We start from the raw sequence: 19621 nt of genomic DNA, 5'->3' as shown, positions 1-19621 counted from the left end.
ACCTCGGGTCCACCATCTCGAGCTCTCTGTCAGTCGACTTGGAGGTCAACTGGAGAATCGCCAGGGCAGCCACAGTTATGGCCAGACTGAACCGGCGAGCGTGGAACAATTCCAGCCTCACTGAGAAAACCAGACTGCGCATCTACCAAGCCTGCGTACTCAGCACTCTCCTCTATGGCAGCGAGACGTGGACCACCTACGCAAGGCACGAAAGGAAACTCAACAGCTTCCATATGAGGTGCCTGCGACGCGTCCTGCATGTCGCCTGGCAGGATAAGGTCCCCAACACCGAGGTGTTGAAGCGAGCCAATATGAGCAGTTTGCATGCAGTTCTTAGCGAGAGACACCTCAGGTGGCTCGGCCATGTCAAAAGAATGGATGCAGGCCGTATCCCCAAAGACCTCCTCTACGGCGAGCTAGCAGAAGGCAAGAGGATGACAGGGCGCCCAAAACTGCGGTTCAAAGACATCTGCAAAAAGGACATGACACAATGCTCCATCAATCTCAACACATGGGAAGTTCAAGCAGACGACTGCCTAGCCTGGAGGCTCGCGGTCAGGCAAGGTACGTCACGGGCAGAGGCTGCGCGCAACGAGGAGGCGGTCCAGAAAAGATCGAGGCGGAAGCAGCGTCAACAGCAGCAACAACGGCCATCTGCCTTCACCTGTACCAAGTGCGGCAGGGATTGTCACTCCCGAATCGGACTGCACAGCCATTCTCGGCGGTGCAGATAGTCTCTCAAGAAGCTACGCCATCGTCTCTCGAGACGGACGGCTGCCGACGACGATAGCTTCTAATAAAACCCGATCTAGTCTACAATGTAATTAAATAGTTCTAAAACTTTTCTACACCCCAAATGAATGCAGATAGGACAACTTTAATGCTTTAAAGTCCCTCCTTTTTGATTCCCAAGATGATGGAAAAACACATGCCAAAGGCAAAAGTTCTCTGTAAAATATATCCAGCCTTCTAGTTAGAGCTTAATATTTGGGTGCCTTTTAAAATTATAAAATGACTGTTGACAGTTTTTGTTCTCAGAGCTCTTTGTCTAGGAGCTGGGCTTCCGCGAAAGGAATGTGTTAACAGAGCCAGTTAAGCCTTTCCCCAGGAAACTGCTCCACCTTGTGTCAAACGCTAGTCACGCATCACATTATTTGGGACTTGAAAATTCTTGTTGGGACTCATTCTCTCTGTTACTGTTAAATAGAACAAACTATAAATCATTAGTGGAACATATAGTTTACAATGACTCTTTAAGTTTCTGCTTATCTTGTAACTTGATGCATAATAATGTACACGCCTACAAGAAGCATGTCTGAGATGCATCTGAGATGCACGTCCCATTATCAAGCACTGAAGCTCTGGTTTTTGATAACCTGGTTGTTTACAGAATTACGAATCATGTTTTTTCTAGTACTGAAAAGAATTCTAAGGTGGCTACCGAAATAATCCCATAACTTCTTCCAATTGTTTATAACAATCTAAATTTAATCCATAAATTATTTCTCAAAAGGACCGTAATGTTGTAAAAACTGTATTTAATAACTACACATACCACTGGTTAAAACATAAGATTAGAGTTAATCTTGCTGCCATCAGGCAGCTCATCTGGAAAATTTTTTCCAGTTTATTCTTCATGAAAAGTGTTTCTTTCCTTTGATGGTTTTCTGGCCCTTTGAATGCCACACGTAATTGCTAAAATTCATGTGAGAAATGCCAGGCCAATTTGCTAAGAAATGCAGAGTTTACGAAAATGTCTATAAAAAATTATTATTCATAACAATTTGCTGAAAATTTCACGAAATACAGTAAATACACTCTTCTTTCGTAAGCAGTGTTCTTTGATGCAATTTAGCAAAAAAATTATTGCATTAAAATTATTTTATTATAACAATTATTTTAGAAAAAATAAATTCTCTCCTTCAATATGGCTTTTGAAGTATAATATATGGTATAATATAAAACCCATGATTATAATTTTAAAAAACACAGAGCAACATGGATAACAAACAAGAAGTATGTCAAATATTGCATAAATTTTGGAAAAAAAAAAAAAGAAAGAAAGAAAACTTCATAACGCTCCATGATTCCATCGCTGGTGAAATAGACCTAAGATGCAGCACTTCGCATGTCCTCAGTAAACAATGTCCCCTCATCGTAAAGGCTGACTCATTGTAAGATGATATAAGGTCCCCCACTCTATATTATACCCATATTCAGGTTCCTATCTCTCCATATAAGGTGGTCAAATGTCTCAAGGACTCTCTGCATTTCCATCATGAGAGCAATAAACCTACTGTGCTGAGACACTGGAAAAAATGCTACCACTCTACTGTGAAGCAATGAAAATGTCCATTAGCAAAAGCTTCCTTATCATGCACACTGCATAGTTTTGATGATTACTGCAAATATAAATGAAATTAAAAGGACCATTTAAAATGTAAGCAAAAACTATAACAGAATTAATATGTCAGTATTTGAACAAGCGTAAAAATTCGAAATTTGGATCAACACGAGAAAAAGTTATATCAATATATAACCTGAGGTACAAAAAAAGAGAACAAAACATAAAATACGAATTATTCCATTGTTATTTACACTTATAGCCATTGAAAAGAGTCTCTGGGAGCTACGCTGGCACTTTGGGGAAAATTTGTCAGCGTGGCCCCCAGCGATGTTGGCACTCAAAGGGCTAGACCATTCAAGTACTTGCACAACTACAATCTCTTCTAAAACATCGTGTTAAGTCTAATATTAAGACCCAGAAAAGAGAGATCATCCTTTCTCGGTAAGTGAACAAATCAAATGCACGTGTCACATGAACGTCCCCAGAAAGTAGCTAGTTTTTTAAGGCTCCCGAGCTCAATATGCTGCTTCCGGTGTCCTACAACTTCTTCCCACACGCGGGAGCAACGAATAGCCAGCCACAGGCTGCAGACCAAAGCCAGTCTGCCGCCTGCGTTTGTGACTATAAAGGCTGACCTGAAAATGGTCACATCCTTCCTTTACACACTGCTCTTGGATGCTTTCTCACTACAGTGACAGACCTGAGGAGCTGCAAGAGAGACAGACTCTGTGGCCTGCAAAGCCTAAAATATTTACTCTCTGGCCTTCTACAGAAAAAGTACTGATCCCTGGTCTATCTAGCTCTGGAGCAGATGGAAATTCTGACTCATTCAAACACAGAGATGCATCAAAGAGGAAAACAGGAACTCTGGTGGGTGTGGCTCAGGTGACTGGGCAAACCGAGGGGTTGTGGGTTCGATTCCTGGTCAGGGCATGTGCAGGAGGCAACAGATTGATGTTGCTCTCTTACATTAATGATTCTTTCCTTCCCTTACTCTCTCTCTAGTCAGTAAAAAACTAAAACTAAAAATAAATTTAAAAAGAGGAAAACAGCAGTCATGTTCCCTTTATTAACTTACTGTTTTTACTCTGAGCCTAATTTCCTCTAGTTAATACGCATTCCTTGGTCACTTATGTTCTGAATCTTCTGAGAGGAAACCTGCCACCATCGTTGCTAAAATTAAAATAAATTTGTTAATAGATTTCTGGAAATGATATCCAAGAGTGCTTAGAAGGTACAAATCTTAGAAAAATCCACCAGCCACGGAAGCCTTTTTTTGCATCTGATCAACTTATTAAAAAAATGAATAACGTAAATGAAATAAATCAGTAACTGTACTTCTGGCGAGGCAAAATTTGCTCATGAAAAAGACATCAAAGGAACAACAAGATGCCTGCATATAAAAAAATCAGAAGGAAAGCAGTTTACAAATGCTATTTTACCTCTAATTTGTTATTTGATAAGGATTCTTTCCTTATATCAAAATATACTTTACAGATCTACTACAGATCATAAGCAGTTGGCATATATTAAATAAAAAAAATACAAATCACATTTTTAATCATTCATTGTGTTTGCTGTTTATCTAAATTAAAGCAAAAAGCATATTAAAATATTGTTTATAAAGCCAGGAGTAGATGCGGTTTCAATTGCTGGGGAAATTAAAAAGATGTTCAATATGAAACTCAATACAGTGGTCGGGGTGCAGACCCCCTTGTAGTAAAAAATCTACATCTAACCTTTGATTCCCTCAAAACTTAACTACTAATAGCCTACTGTTGACCAGAAACCTTACTGATTACATAAATAGTCAATGAACATGTATTTTGTATGCTATATGTAATATAAAGGGTGGGGCAAAAGTAGGTTCACAGTTGTGAGTATGCAAAAGTTTATTCTTGTATTATTGTTTATTATTGTAAGTTGTTTGTGTGAAAAATATAATTGTATTCTTACAATAAAACTAAAGAAAATGTTAAGAAAATCATAAGGAAAATATATTTACAGTATCTATTGGAAAAATCCACATAGAAGTAGACTCTCAGTTTAAACCCATGCCGTTCAAGGGTCAGTATTACACAAAATAAGAAAAAACTACACATGGATTAGGTCATTCTTCATCAAGAGTCACAAATAATACTCAGATGTTAGGAACAGACTATTTTGTCAATGAAAGTCCAATTATTCTGCCTTCCCCAACCTCCCATAGGGCTTTTCAAAGATTTTATTTTACATCTATTTATTCAATATACAAGTACATCTACTGTGCACCTAGCAAGCACCAGATACTGTTCTAGATACTTATAATACAGCATAAAGCAAGGAAGAACAAGATCCCTGCCTTCAAAGAGAAGTGAAGCTCATATTTAAATAGTTTTTCTTATTTAGCTATTAGCACTGCCACACACTACCCAGTCCCCCAAATTTGAAATCCCTTCTACTGTTACTGCTTAAATCACGTAATCACTACATCTCACGGGGACTCCTGCCTTCCAACTGCCCTCCTTACTTTCAGTCGCTTCCCCACCAAATCTGCTGTCTACAATGCTGTCGATTACGTTCCTAAATCACATATGTTAATGCTTGAATAACTTGGTGACATATAAAACCTAAACTCCCTACGCACGACTTTCAAAGCTTTCCACAATTTGGCACCCAACTATTTTCTCGGATGGGTCCTCTTTCCATTTCCAAGGTACCCTAATTCCCTAACTCTGCATCAACTGACTGCCTTTTCCCTCAACAAATCCATCTTCATGAACTTTTCTTATTTCTTTTTCCTTCAAAGGAATTCCTATTTTAATAGTCCCATAATAATTTATTTATATCATTACGATGGCATTTATCACGATGTCCTGCAGAGTACTTACTTATGTAACGTGTATCTTCTGCCCTACACGTCCCATTCTGTTTGTAATTCACATAGTGTTTCAGAGTGTGTTACACAGAATACATGGTCAAGATTTCTGAAGTGAACTTAAGTGAATTACAGTGAGGATTTTATTAAAAATTCAAGTTTCTGAGGATATGTAAGACAGCCCACTTGTTCTTGGCCCTAGTTTGAAAAAGTCTCATAAAAATGAATGTTATCTAAAAGTAACAATTCTGATTTTAGGAAGTAGGCAGATGCCAATGTAAAATAACTACAGCAGATAATAACCAAATGAACTTAGGCAAAAATGACTATAAAATTCTAAAACAAAAGAGGTATACTAAAACAGACTAAGTATAGCACATACAGCAAAGATGCATACATCTTAACAAGTTATTGCAGACACAGGTATCCTCTATCCAGATCAAGAAATAGAAACACACAGCAGAGGGACATATCCTAATGGTTGTCAGCTCTAAAGCTGCTGTAATGAATAAAAGTTTCCATCAATTTGTCAATTTCAACAGAAATACCTAGTCAAGTTTTGACTAATACGGCATTGATTCTGTAGATAAAACTGGAAAGAACTAACAAACACCCTTACAATATTGCGCCTTCTAATCCACGAAAGTGATATATCCCTTCTTTTAGCTGATCTTTTTGCTTTCAATATTTTAAAACTTCATGTAGAGGCCAAATACATCTTTTATTAATTTATTCCTATATTTTTGCTTTTTAAAAAAAGATACTGTTATATGGCACACTAAAAAATAATTTCTAATTTCAATTAACCCACATCTGATTTGTAGATCATGTTTTAATTCTCTCTACACATTTTAAATATCATAACTTTTTAATGTCAATTTAAATTTAAATTTACCCTTTTCATACTTTATTATTTCTTTGTTTTGATCAAATTATCTTGTCTTCTCAGATATCTGATTATTTTTTATTGTATGTTGGACTTACATATGAAAAAATATAGTTATTGTGACACCTAGGATGATTTTATTTCCCTCCAGACTTAAGACTTAAGCCTGAGCTCCAGTCCTCATATATAGTTCATCCTTATGTTTACAGTGTGGCACCTAAAGGTTCTAATCCAAAGCTTGCAGGGTTACCAGGGTATAACCTTGGCCGATCTCACCTCTCTGGGTTTCCTCTTATAGATAGATGTTAACTTGGTAATTCTTGTTCTTTTAAAAAATCTCTGATTCCTTTAAATAGATGTTTTTAATTTTTATCAACCTTTTTATGATACTTTCATGAGAGAGTTGATCCAAATTGCCTAATCTATTATCACTGGAAATGGACATGATCAGTGATTTTCAACTATATTATAACATATTGCTACATTAAAATCAATGGTGAGAAATGTTGCTTATAATTTTTTAAGAATAATAGCTAAAGCATATAAATTATAAATGGTTGCTTTTTAAAAATGAAATCAGAGTAAGATTATGATAATCATAATAGCTGCTATCATTTATCGAGCATCTTATATACCCTAGCCACTGAGCTAAAAAGTGTGTACTTCTGTTATTTCATTTAATCCTCAAAACAGCCTATGATAGATATTATTGTCCTATTTAAAGTTGAATAAACAGAGGTTTAAAAATTAAAAATTCACCAAATATCACAGTAGGTAATATTTGGCTGGGCATTCAAACTCAGCAGTTTGACTCTGAATATGCCTTATTATTTCACCTCCCATGATAGAATGAAAGATTTTAGTCTCATAACAAAGTCACCTTCAATAACTTGTATCTTCTTGAATATTAAAGAAAAAACAAAATTATGCCATTATATCTGAAACTGGGTATGCTATTAAGAGTATGTCCTACATGTAAATAAACATGTCAAAATGGAAAGAAAGGCCGACTGCTGAATTAAGGAATATTGAAAACTATTAAAATTATTTTCACTCAAATGCATTAACTGGTATTATGTAGGCATAAATGTACATAAATAATAAACTATCCCTCTAATTTAAGTAAAGTTATTTGAGGGTTTCATCTTCGGAATAGAACCTGCAAGACTAGTACAGTATATTGGTTGTGTTAGCATTGCCATCTAGTGGCAGACTCAAGACAGACAAGTTAGAAAAAAAGTTCTAGAAGAGTAGTTGGTTCTTAACCTTTTATGGGTTATAGTCTTTGGAGAATCTAAAACTACAGGTCCTTTTTGCTACAAAGATCCATATTTACAAAGACACATAGCAACATGTATAGTATTCTATGGAATTAACAGACCTCATGAAGCCCATTTGCTGACTATTAAAACTGATTTGAAAGAATATATGCACCTCCATGTTCATTATAGCATTATTTACAATAGCTAAAATATGGAAGCAACCCAAGTATCCATCAACAGACAAGTAGATAAAAAAATTGTGGTACATATAAACAACGATATACTTACTACTCAGCCAAAAAAAAATAAATAAAATAAAGAAATCTTATCTTTTACTACAACATGGATATTATGCTAAGTGAAATAAGCCAGTCAGATAAAGACAAATAGCATATGATTTCACTTATATGTGGAATCTAAAGAACAGAATGAACAAAACAGACACAGACTCATAGATACAGAGAACAGATCGATAATTGCCAGAGGGGATGGGGATGGGGGGTCTGGGTGCAAAAGGTGAAGGGAATAAGAAGTACAAATTGGTGGTTACAGAATAGTCACAGAGATATAAATTACAGCATAGGAAATATAGTCAGTAATACTGTCATAACTGCGTATGGGGTCAGGTGGGTACTTGAAATATTGGGTATACCACTTTGTACAAGGTATGGCTGTCCAATGACTATACTGTATACCTGAAACTAATACAGAATAATATTGAATGTAAAATGCTCACTGAAAAATAAGTAAAAAGTTAATGGAACAAACCAACTAATCGAGAGGCCCAGCTTACCCCCCTTGAGCCTTTAATACGTTGTTGACTGGCCATTTTATACTTTAAAAGCTATCCCACACCACCGGCTATTTCTTTGTAATTGAATATACAAATGAAACAATTTACAAAATCTTTCTAGAAAATCCTATATTACTCTCAGTTTTAAAAATTGTATAAGCTAACGCAAGTGCAAACACAAGTTAACTTGTAATCAGTCAACAACATTTGGGCTTGAAAACACTAGTTTTTTCATGACGGGTCAACAATGCCACTTTTCCCTGGTCTGTTCTCTGGTTAGCAATCACTATTCCTTCATAAACAGTGCCTAACTCTTCCTCTGTGGCTAATACATGTTCTCTGTAAACTACTGGATGTCCACTGTTCTCAAATCAATTCACAAAATTTGATGGTAGCCCAAACTAGTCATTTATCTGTGCTGAGTAAGCTCAAACACCTACTCTTACTTCTAGGGTGTAAATAAGTGGTGAGGACCTCCAGGACATTTGAAGTAAGTTATATAACTTTCTGATTATATCTAAAAATATAAATAAAATTATTTATTGATAAACTTAAAAAAGAAGACAAATTTTTCATTTCAAAGGTAGACATATAGGTATCTAATACTTTAGGAAATAAAATAACACTTTCAGATCAGTGTCCAGTTGTCCTCTCCTAACATGGTCACTTGTTTTCTTGACTAGAAGTTATACAAGCACATGGAAAAGGTGCCAGCTTCATCAGCCCCAAAGTGCATGACATGAGACTATTAACGTCACATATCCCTAAGTGAGGATTACGTAATGCCTCATAAATGAAAGAAGGTATAATTAGGACTTGCCAAACACAATCACATTTCACAAGTATAAAATGAAAGCAGCAGTGATCTATAAGGATAAAACTGTCAACCATCTATCATCAAGAAAGTGTTAAGCTTTTACTATTCAACCAGAGATAATTTAGAATAACTTCTCAACACAGATCAACTTTTTAAACCTTTGATTCTGCTTTGCCTCCGGTTTTCTGGCTATTTTCCTCTATTCTATAATTGCCAAAGTTCACAATTTGATAGTCTATATTTATTGATGACATTTTTTACTACACATTTGCGACACTTTTGGTTGACTGTCTTGGCTCTTGGGAGAGCTACATAAGATAATTCATGTAAAGTGCTGAGCAGACGGCCTAGCAAATTCAGTAAATGTTAACCGGTCTATCGGTAAGGATAGGTGACAATAACAAACCCCAAAATCTCAGTAGCTTACTCTACATATCCATCACAGGCCAGCAAAGGGAATCTGCTCATCATAGTCAGAGACCCAGGCTCCATCTTGACACAATATGTAGGTAAAAGAGAGTATGACAAACCCCGAAGTCTTTGCCAGGAAGCAACACCTATCACTTATGCTCACACTTTGTTGGTCAAGGCACATCATATGGCTGGAGTTCAATACAATTAGGATGCAAAATTGCCCCACAGGTAAGTATACCACAAAAACAAACACCAAATAGGAGTAAAAAATAACATAATTGATTTCGGTTAGTATTACTCTGATGACAATGACAATGATAACGTTTGTTGTGGTTAGTAGAAGTAATAGTAGTAATTTCCTGCAATCTAACTTCCATTGTAACCAGGCAATTTAAAGATAAATAAAGATCAGTGACATCTTTTATTTTCCTTTTGCTTGACTTTTCTGAATGTTTTTTTTGTAAATGCTCATTTTTTTTCCATTCTCCCTGTTCCACCTAGGGAATCCTGGAAGGAAAGCCCGTGCCTAAATAAAGAAGATCGAAGGACTAAAGATAATCTGGTCAAATCAAAGAAGCATATGCCGGGTCTCTGTATAACTTTCTGACATTAACACACCTCTCTCCAAGCCTTTGTTTGCTATGCTGGCCTTTCATCCATTTCTGATTGCCATTGTCTAAAAAAGTGTTTTTATGACAAAATCAACACTATTCATAATAGAAACTTTCAGCAAACTTGGAAGAGAGGTGAGCTTAGTCAATTTGATAAAGATGATCTGCAAAGAAACTTACAGTTAACACAATACTTAATGGTGAGAAACTACAAGCTTCCCCACTAAGACAGGGAACAAGGGAGGATAGCCCTCTCACCGCTCCTACTCAACATCCTACTGGAAGAGGTAGCGAAGGCAGTAAGACAAGAAAAGGAAATGAAAGGGTATACAGAGTGAGAAAAAAAGAAATAAAACCATCTTTATTTACACGTAAGATGATTTATCTATGTAGACAATTCTAAAGAACTGACCAAAAAAAAAAAAAAAAAGTCCTGCAACTATTAAGTGATTATGTATAGCAAGGTTGCAGGACATAAGAGTAATACATAGATGTCAACTGCCTTCCTAGATACAATATTAGAAATTAATATTCACAATCCACAAATCATGTCCCTAAAGTATCTCCCCCCCCAAAAAAATTGAAAACTATACACATACAAAAACTTGTACACAAATGTTTATAGCAGCTTTATTAATTATCATAACCTGAAAACAACCATGATGTCCTTCATAAGTGCATGGATAAACAAACTGTGGTGGCGCACCCAGAAAATAGATTTTTTTAGCAATAAAAAAATCGGGCATCAAGCCAAAAAAAGAAATAGAGGAGCTTTAAATGCATATTAAGTGGGAGAAATCAGGCAGAAAAAGATACATACTGTATAATTCCAACTATATGACGTTCTGGAAAAGCCATAACTTATCCATTAAAAGGATCAGCCATTGCTAAGGGTTCGTGGGTGGAGGGCAGGAAGAGGGTAGGAATAAGTACATGGAGCACAGGGTATTTTTAAGGCAATGAAACTATTGCCAATATATATAACATTATATAATGTTAATATAATGTCAATATATAACATTATGCATTTGTCAATACCCATGGTACTGTAAAACACAAAGAATAAACTCCAATGTAAACAATCACCTTTAGTTAATAATGTACCAATATTTGTTCCTCAACTGTAACAAATGTACCACTCTAAAGCAAGATGTTAATAACAGGGAAAATTATCATTATGTTGTACATATGAAACTAATATAATGTTATATGTCAATTAAATCGCAATTCAAAAAACAGCAGTGTAGCCCTGGCTTGGTGGCTTCATTGGCGAGAGCATTGTCCCCTACACCAAAAGGATGTAGGTTTGATTCTCAATTGGGGCACACAGGGGAAGCAGCTGATGAGTGTTTCTCTCTCACATCAATTTCTCTCTTTATCTCTTTCTCAAAAACCAATAAGCATGTCCTCGAGTGAGGATTTTAAAAAAAGCAAATTAAAAAATAGTGAAAACTTGTGTGTTTGTGTCTGTGTCAAGGCACACGGAAATGCTCTATCCTTTCTGCTCCGTCTCTCTCTAAACCTAAAACTGGTCTAAAACAATAAAACCTATTCATTAAAAAAAAAAAAAAAAGTGGTCTTAGTCCTTTACAAATTTTCCTTTCTGTTCTATCCAACCACCAGCACCAGCACCAGCACCAGCACCCGTCTGGATCAGGTGAAGATTTAGTCCACCTTGCAACATAATTAGAGTATCACTTTCAATTTCACTTTTCAGATACTTATAATATGTGTTTAATGAATTCAACTTATGATATCAACATCTACTCATTCAAGCCAAAAACAAAGTTCTCTTTGGCTCCTTCTTCTCCCATACTAAACCAAGACATCTTTGTGTACCAATAAAATTTCTTTAAGATTTGACCTGTTTCATTACAATGCCACTGTCACTCCAACTACTCTTCAGAAATAGTCAAGATTTATGTTATTTTTTGTTCACTCTGCTTGACTTCTTTCACAAATTCTTTTTTGGAAATAACCCTTCTTGGACATACTTCCTGCCAGTGCCATGGAAGCCTGGGTCTCTCAGAAGGATTCTTGTGACTACACATTTCTCTCCTACCTTCAATCTATGTCCCATTCAATAGCCAGAATTACATAGTCATAAATAACAGACCTGCTTATTTTACTTGTATTTAATTCTAGGGCATTTAAGATAATTCTAAATGTTATTTACTCACAAACAAATAAAAATCAAATTTACCTAATGCTGAAAAAAGTGGCCAGATCAAACCTGGACTCCAGTTTATTACCAGCAGTGATAATGCCACAAAGCTTTTTATATAACTTTAACTGCAACAGTTTCAGATGTTCCTTGATTATATCTTCATACTTCCTGAACAAGTATAATATACTTGTGTGTGTGTGTGTATATATATATATACATATATATATATGTATATATATATATATATTACTGATTATAATGACAGAGTGGTACCTTCCTTCAAATAGCTCTTAAAGAATTCCTTCTGAACTCTGATCAAGGGCAGAAATTACTTCATTCATGGAAGCAAAGACTTGATTTTCTACTCAAATAAATTTTGTAACAAATGCTTATTTATTTATTTTTAATTCTTTCCTGGATACATGGATCAATGAAATTAAACTCATAATGTTTTCACATCAAGATATTTGCAAAATGTTATTTTATAAAGGTTTCTCCTGGATATGAAAATGAAACTGCCATGCTTCAAATATCTTTATTCTAACTTGTTGTACGACTTATCAATTTCATTAGAATCCCTTTTAAAGTACAGCAGAATCTGCTATCTGGGTTGCTTTTTAGATACTTTGAAATTAATCCAATGCTACAGATGAGTCTAGAAAAGAATAGAAATGTAACCTATAATTTCTTCTTCTTTTCCTCTGTTTTAACCTCTAGTGTAGCTTTATACTTCTAATAATGTAGCTGTTAAAGAAACATTCATATGTAGTGCTTCCCTAGGATTTCTTTCTCTATTTGGGATGGTATCAGCAAGCAATCATGAACAAAATTCTAAAATTCCAGGTATTAAAACTCCCATTCTCAAATCATTCTTCAGATCGTTAATTCAGCAGCCTTCAAAACAGTAATGCCTTAATACTTATACCTGCTTCAGAAATGAATTAATTGAAGCACAGAGATTGGAACTGTTTGCTAGTATTCAACTTTTCAGCACTAAGTACTGCTGTGATGACTTTTCACTTGTTTTTACCCAAATCAAGATAAGGCTGTTTTCAAATGTGGAATTGCTGTCAATGTATCCAAGGAGAGGAACAGAGTGAAACGAGAGTCATCCAGGGCACAAAAGGCAACGAGGCACTCACTCACCGACCCCACACTTCCATGACCCTGGAAGTGCTTATTTAAATTCTGGGCCCTAGATGTCTTGCTCATCATCCGCTGGTCCTAGCTCTATTGTTATTCCAGTATATTTGTCAATATTCAAAGGAAAACCTATTTTTTATCTCTCTAATTTCAACTAAGTAAAAACATATTTTTTAGGAGGGGTATATTTTATATTTTGGTTTAAACGGGTTTAAGAATACATTTCGTTCTACATATGTAATACTCTGTCAACTACATTCAGTAAGAATGCCACAATGACTATTCAGGTGTGTACAAGTGTCTGAGGATGTGAGGGAAGGCAATGTTTCTCATTTGCGGATTAACAGAGAAAGTAAACTATCCGTATTAATTCTAAGCTTTATATGCAACTTAGTGCATTTAAGTAACTTCAATTATTAAAACAATTGCATAAGTAAGAGAACCATTACTCCAAAATCTGAAAAGAAAAAAAAAATTTTCCTGGCTGAATTAATTTAAGAAAACAATCTCAAGGGTAGGCAGGACGACAACCATGCCCAGCTTGAAGCGGCTAGAGGAGCTCAAGACCTTCGCCCATTGTCCTTTATAAGATTATAAAGGGTCTTAAGTCTGAGAAGGAGGGATTGTTCTTTTTTATTGTTAAATTAATTAATTAATTTAAAAAAGAAGAAGAATATATGAAAGGGTGAGGCAGGAGAGCTTGTATGTCCAACCCATGGGCATGGACTTGGGGGGTATTATTGGGGGAGGGGGGGTGCTGGGCAGAGGGGAGCAAAGGGGAAAAAATTGGAACTATTGTAACAATATAATCAAAATATACTTAAAAGAAAAAAAAAAGAAAACAATCTCATTTGCTTCAGGGGTCCCACCCCCTTTTTAAATCCTCAACCCAAAAGGAAAAACAAAGCAGAATTCTAAATCAAACTCAAAGCACTAATTTGAAAATTAGAATGCTTATAAAACACAAAAGTAATTAAATAAAAATCTTAGAATTTTAACTTCTGAAGTAAATATATCAATTAAAATATAATCTCTCTTAATACTGCTTAAAAGTTATTCTTACCAGATAAAGCAAAAAGGTGTGCAGCCCTGTTCCAAGTCCAACAGAAGACAAAACTCCTAAGCCTATCCAGTAGGCATACAAAAGAAACTGTTTCTCTATACGTCGCACATACTGGAAAACAAAAGGGATGAGAGGAAAAAAACAGATTTTTTAAACAGAAATGTGGTATTTATCAACTACAATCAAAATAAGATAAACCAACTAAAGAAGTTTCTAGTATTAAAAATCCTTTGAAGGGGATGAATTCCTTTAATAAGGAACAGAAGAGATGGCAAAAAATTCATCTAATTGGAATAAAGCTCTTATTTCTAGACCCTAAAAATCATACTATTGCAATGACATTTATAGGAAAAATGCTAGTTACTAATAAATAACTAAAAATAAAAAATGTTAATATATTTAAAAGTTACAAAAACTTTAAGAAAGCATAATATACAGTAGTAAGAGGGGCAGCTATTTACGTAATATTTGTTAATAGAACACATTCTTGTTTATCTGAGTAAAAAATGAGAATAAAATTATTTTTTGTTTATATAAGACCAAGATGCTTTTCAAACAGGAGCAAATTTAAATCTATCGGGACATGAACTTGTTGGAAGAATGCCAGACTAGAGCCTAGATTCTCACATTGGCAAGTAAATTTCACCAAGCCAGCTCCTTACAAATTCTTAATAGCACAGATTTCTGTAAAATATTTTTTTAATGTATTTAAAACTACGAAAACTTTTCTGAGATTAGAGGTAAACTGCTTTAAAATATGATACCATTTTACAACCATATCCATTAGAATACATTAATGTTTTACTATTTTAACAAAAGTTATTGACAAAATATCCTATTTTCCCTTCATTTATGTTTTACTTAAAGACTATAGGCAAAAGAACTTCTCTTTATATGTATATAAAACTTAATCTTCAATCTAGGATGAGTACATCTGTTTGGATGGATGACAGAAATGTGTTAAAGAAAATATGAAGATTTTGGTAGTGAGTAAAGGATTCATGATGCTTTGACTAAATACCACCAGGAAAGTTACATTTAAATCCTTGAAGCTAAAAAGGATGCTATATATCAAATATAAACGCTGAGCAGCCATGAACTGCCACAAGAATATTTTAAATATTTGGCCTTAAAAGTACATTAAGAAAACAACCTTGAGATAAATTTAAAAAGCAAAATCAAGCCTAAAAACATTAAGAGTAGAAACCCTATGACATCCGCAGGAGTCCCATTTTGAAGCTGGGATGCGGAAAGGTAAAAGAACAGAAACGCAGTTACCGAACCTCTTACCTGCTGATGTGCTCCTTCGACATAATACGTAGCTATAAGCACAGCGAGCAGCAGTAAACAAGACACCACAGTGTTTTGACGATGCCATAATCTTAAAAACATATTTTAAAAAATTAATGAAATATCTCAGTTTCATTTTCAGGATTCATCATTCTCAAAAACAATATCTTGTCAAAGCAGTTGGTTTTTTTTTAGCTCAGCTACAGAATCAGTTCTTTCTGGGATGAGCTCTTTTGTCCTTAATCACTATGGTCTCTTGGGGTATAGAAGGGGTCCAGGGAAGATACATGGCTACAGAACTCAATTTTATTCCCTTATCCAAAGACTAATCTTATTTACACCAAACTTCTAATTAGGAGAAGCACTGTAATATACTGGAGAGCACTGGCCTTCAAGTCAGAAGACTTGGGTCAGAATCCCAAGTTCCTTAAATACTGCACTTTGAGTAAGACACTTAACCAGTCTGATTCTGTTTCTTGTTTTAAAAATCATGATAATCATATACTTGTTTTAGCTTCTTTATGGAGTTGCTTTAAAGATCAAATGAACTGAAAAATGTTACAAAATGTTTTATAAATTATAAGTATAATAAAAACGCAAGACATTATAGATAATAACTTGGAAAGGCAAGCCAAAAATGATAAGGCAAGTAAAAGTTCCACTTCCTCTTTATGATATCTGAAATAGGGCTTACAAGTACTAAATTCAAGATAGAACACATTTTCTTGGCAGAGTCTTTTCTCATTGGCTCAAACTGTCAGTAACAGTGCCACGTATCCCGAACCTTGTCCTACTAAAGAATCAGTGTATCCAATATACACAGGTCTTCCTCCTTAAAGCAAAGCCAGAAAAAAAATCTCGTTTTCAGTATTCTGCTTTGCATAAAAGATTCAACATGAGATAGTGGTCAACTGTCAACAGTATGTTCCCTTAACCTATTTTTCTGCAAACTATAGGAAAGGAAAATAAATATATTCCCATAACATTCTAAATTCAATCCATTTCATAAAGCAGGTGGCAGGGAGTAGGAGCTTGCTGAAGATTTCTAAAATTAGTAAATAAGAGTTATATAAAAGATTATGGAAGACTCTTTACTTTGAGGTCCATTCCTTCAAGATTACTAGGATTTCCAGAGAAAAATACTGCAAGGTAATGAGTGGCTGTCTCCACAGGACAATATTCTGCCTTTCTTCCCGATCCCTCTTCTTCTTTTCATTCATTGAAGAGGGATCTGAAAAACATTAGTGCGGAAATTAAAACAAAATGCTCGCTTTTTCCAATCACTTTCATAATTCATCTACTTTCCCATCCCACATTTGAATGACGGCATATGAACCTCAAAAAACAATGTGGTTCACACTATGACAACAGGCTAGGTAGGCACTTTTGTCCTACTCTTACCATTTTTTATGCAATTATCTTACTGTTAGGACACAAGTTTCTCTTTTGTACATTACTGGAACACTACACTGTCCCAACTCTATGGAGTGTAATTTAGCATTATATCATAGAGCAAAGTGGTTTAGAGCTCAAAATGTGAAAGCAAATTACTTCGTTCCAAATCCTGGTCTTGGCGCTTAACTAGTCCTGTGACCTTGGGCAAGTTGGTTAACCTGTCTATGCCTCAGTTTTCTCTCTCTGAAATGAAGATGAAAATAGTACTTACTTTATAGGGTCATGATAAAGATTAAATTAATTCATATAGTAAAGCTCTCAGAAGTTTGACCCTTAGTTAAGGGCACAATTAAGGTTAGTTATTACTGTCATCATCTTTCAAAATTGCAATACATATAGAGTAGCCCCACCTAATACATGGTTCCACTTTCAGTACCCATGGTCAGCCTTGGTCTGATTCCAGAGATCAACAATTCATAGGTTTTAAATTGCACACTGTTGTGAGTAATGCGATGAAATCTGGCGCTGACCGTGCTGTCTCTGCTACCTGCCCATTAGTCACTTCGTAGCTGTCTCGGTCACCAGATGGACTACTGCAGTTACCACAGTGCTGGTGTTCAAGTAATTCTTATTTAACTTGATAATAGCTTCAAAGCACAAGACTAGTGATGCTGATAATTCGGATACGCCAAAGAGAAGCCATAAAGTATATGAATGCATGAAAAAAAACCAGCATATTTAGGGTTTGGTACTACCCATGGTTTCAGGCATCCTCTTGGAATGTTTCCCCCATAAATAAGGGGACCTACTGTACCTTGTACCCCAATAATTCTATTTTTAAGAATGATTAGCCCTAAGGAGAAATAAGTTTTGTACAAGCTTATTCAATGAAGCATTATTTGTCCTAGCAAAAGATTATAAACAACTGAAATGTTACCAACAGAGGACAGAGGGATGATTCTAGTATGGTATACTCATACAATGGAGTACTAAGCATCCTGAATAAGGAACAATGTCTTCATGTACAGTTATAGCACAACCTCTGGGAAATATTTAGTAAAAAATAAAACCTATGGTAAAGAAGAGTATGTCATACACACATTAATTTTAAATTTCTGGGGGTGGGGCAGTAGGGGAAGCATATATAAATGTGCTAGTTGAAAAGACAAAAAAACATGTAAAAGCTACTAATGGGAGAGACCGTGACATATACGATGCCTATCTCTTAATCCTGAAACGCCTAGTGAAACAATGTAAAATTTATTGGCAAAGTAACCCAGAAGTCAGATCAGTGCTACAAAATGTGTTCTGCAAGGCCATTCAGTGATCAAAGCAAACATATGGCAACTGTTTCAGATAGCTTACACCTCTTCCAATAGAAGAAAATATCTGCTATAATAATATTACACTCCTGGAGTATAATTTGTGATGTGTTTGAGATACTAAACAATTTAGAAGTTAAAAGGAAATCCATTACAATGAATAGAAAAGGAAAACCTTTCATTTTCCTTTAATATACAAAGGAAAGATTTTTGTTAAATCATCTATATAAATAAATTCTGTAATTTTCAGGGTATATGTATGAATAAGAGTCAAACATACTGCAATTTACCCCACAAATTTCAAATTTGGTTAAAATATAAATTTGTCTCAAGATTTTGAAATAAATCCACAATAATCCCATTCTGACTTTTTTGATAACTATATACTTTAGGGTAATTGTAGTAAGTAAATTTATAATCTATCTCTAAAGTTATAAAATAGCATGATAAAATTGGGCACCAAATACTTTTCATACCATAAAATTAACAAAAATAATCTTGTACCTAGAATACTAAATGTGACAGTGGCCAGGCTGCCTCTGCTATCACTGTGAAAAAAATCACCTTATAGGCCCGGACTTATAATTTAATTTACTCTGAAGAGTAAACAAAATATAATTAATCTTATATAAGAACCTTGTATTATTACATAGAATATTATTTTACTATAAAAATAACAAATAATAGATATATTTCTGTTTTATTCCAATGAAAAGCATATAATTTAAACCCATAGATCTTCTCCCTCCAAACCGCCATACTTTACCTGTGAATTTTCCATTATATTGTTCCTTGTTCATTGCTACACGTCTCTGGTCACAATTTTTTCCATTCTCTGCCATTTCATAGATCAATAACTCTTGAGGAGCTAATAAAGCAAAATAAAATCCAGTGATACATTACAGTATTCCCTCACTTATCATGGGCATTACATTCTAGATCCCCCCGCGACAGGCGAAAATCCATGAAATAGGAACCGTACAATTTATTTTAGTATTTATATATATTTTAAGGCTTTATAAACCCTTCCCACACACTTATAAACTGTTCCCAGTCCCTTATTAACCTTTCCCACTCCCTTATTAACCTTTTCCACACTTTTATAAACACTACTTATGTTCTTAAACACATTCTACACTCTTAAACCTACGTAACTTTAACAACATATGTATACAGTACCGCAAAATCCCACAATACAGCGAAAAATCTGCGATAAATATAATAATTTTAAAAATCCTGCAATACAGTGAGGCC

At 34.9% G+C, this 19621-nt stretch overlaps 1 protein-coding gene across 4 annotated transcripts in view; it reads right to left on the bottom strand.

Annotated features, from left to right (window-relative positions):
• The window catches only part of VMP1 (vacuole membrane protein 1), a 115002-nt gene that overhangs the window by 85533 nt on the left and 9848 nt on the right, over positions 1-19621 (bottom strand). For all 4 annotated transcript variants that reach the window (XM_090292605.1, XM_090292607.1, XM_090292609.1 and 1 more), the window contains exons 2-5: positions 19134-19235; positions 16746-16881; positions 15651-15741; positions 14361-14471 (exon numbers count right to left, since the gene is read on the bottom strand). In XM_090292605.1, coding sequence (XP_090148731.1) covers positions 14361-14471; positions 15651-15741; positions 16746-16881; positions 19134-19209 — 414 coding nt within the window. In that variant the 5' untranslated portion in view covers positions 19210-19235. The remainder of the gene's footprint in view (positions 1-14360; positions 14472-15650; positions 15742-16745; positions 16882-19133; positions 19236-19621) is intronic.

Source organism: Furipterus horrens, unplaced genomic scaffold, assembly GCF_987537825.1.
Source record: "Furipterus horrens unplaced genomic scaffold, mFurHor1.1.pri manual_scaffold_11, whole genome shotgun sequence".
NCBI classification, from domain to species: domain Eukaryota; kingdom Metazoa; phylum Chordata; class Mammalia; order Chiroptera; family Furipteridae; genus Furipterus; species Furipterus horrens.
Note: the sequence above shows the minus strand (reverse complement) of the source record. Positions and strands in the feature narration are given on the sequence as shown.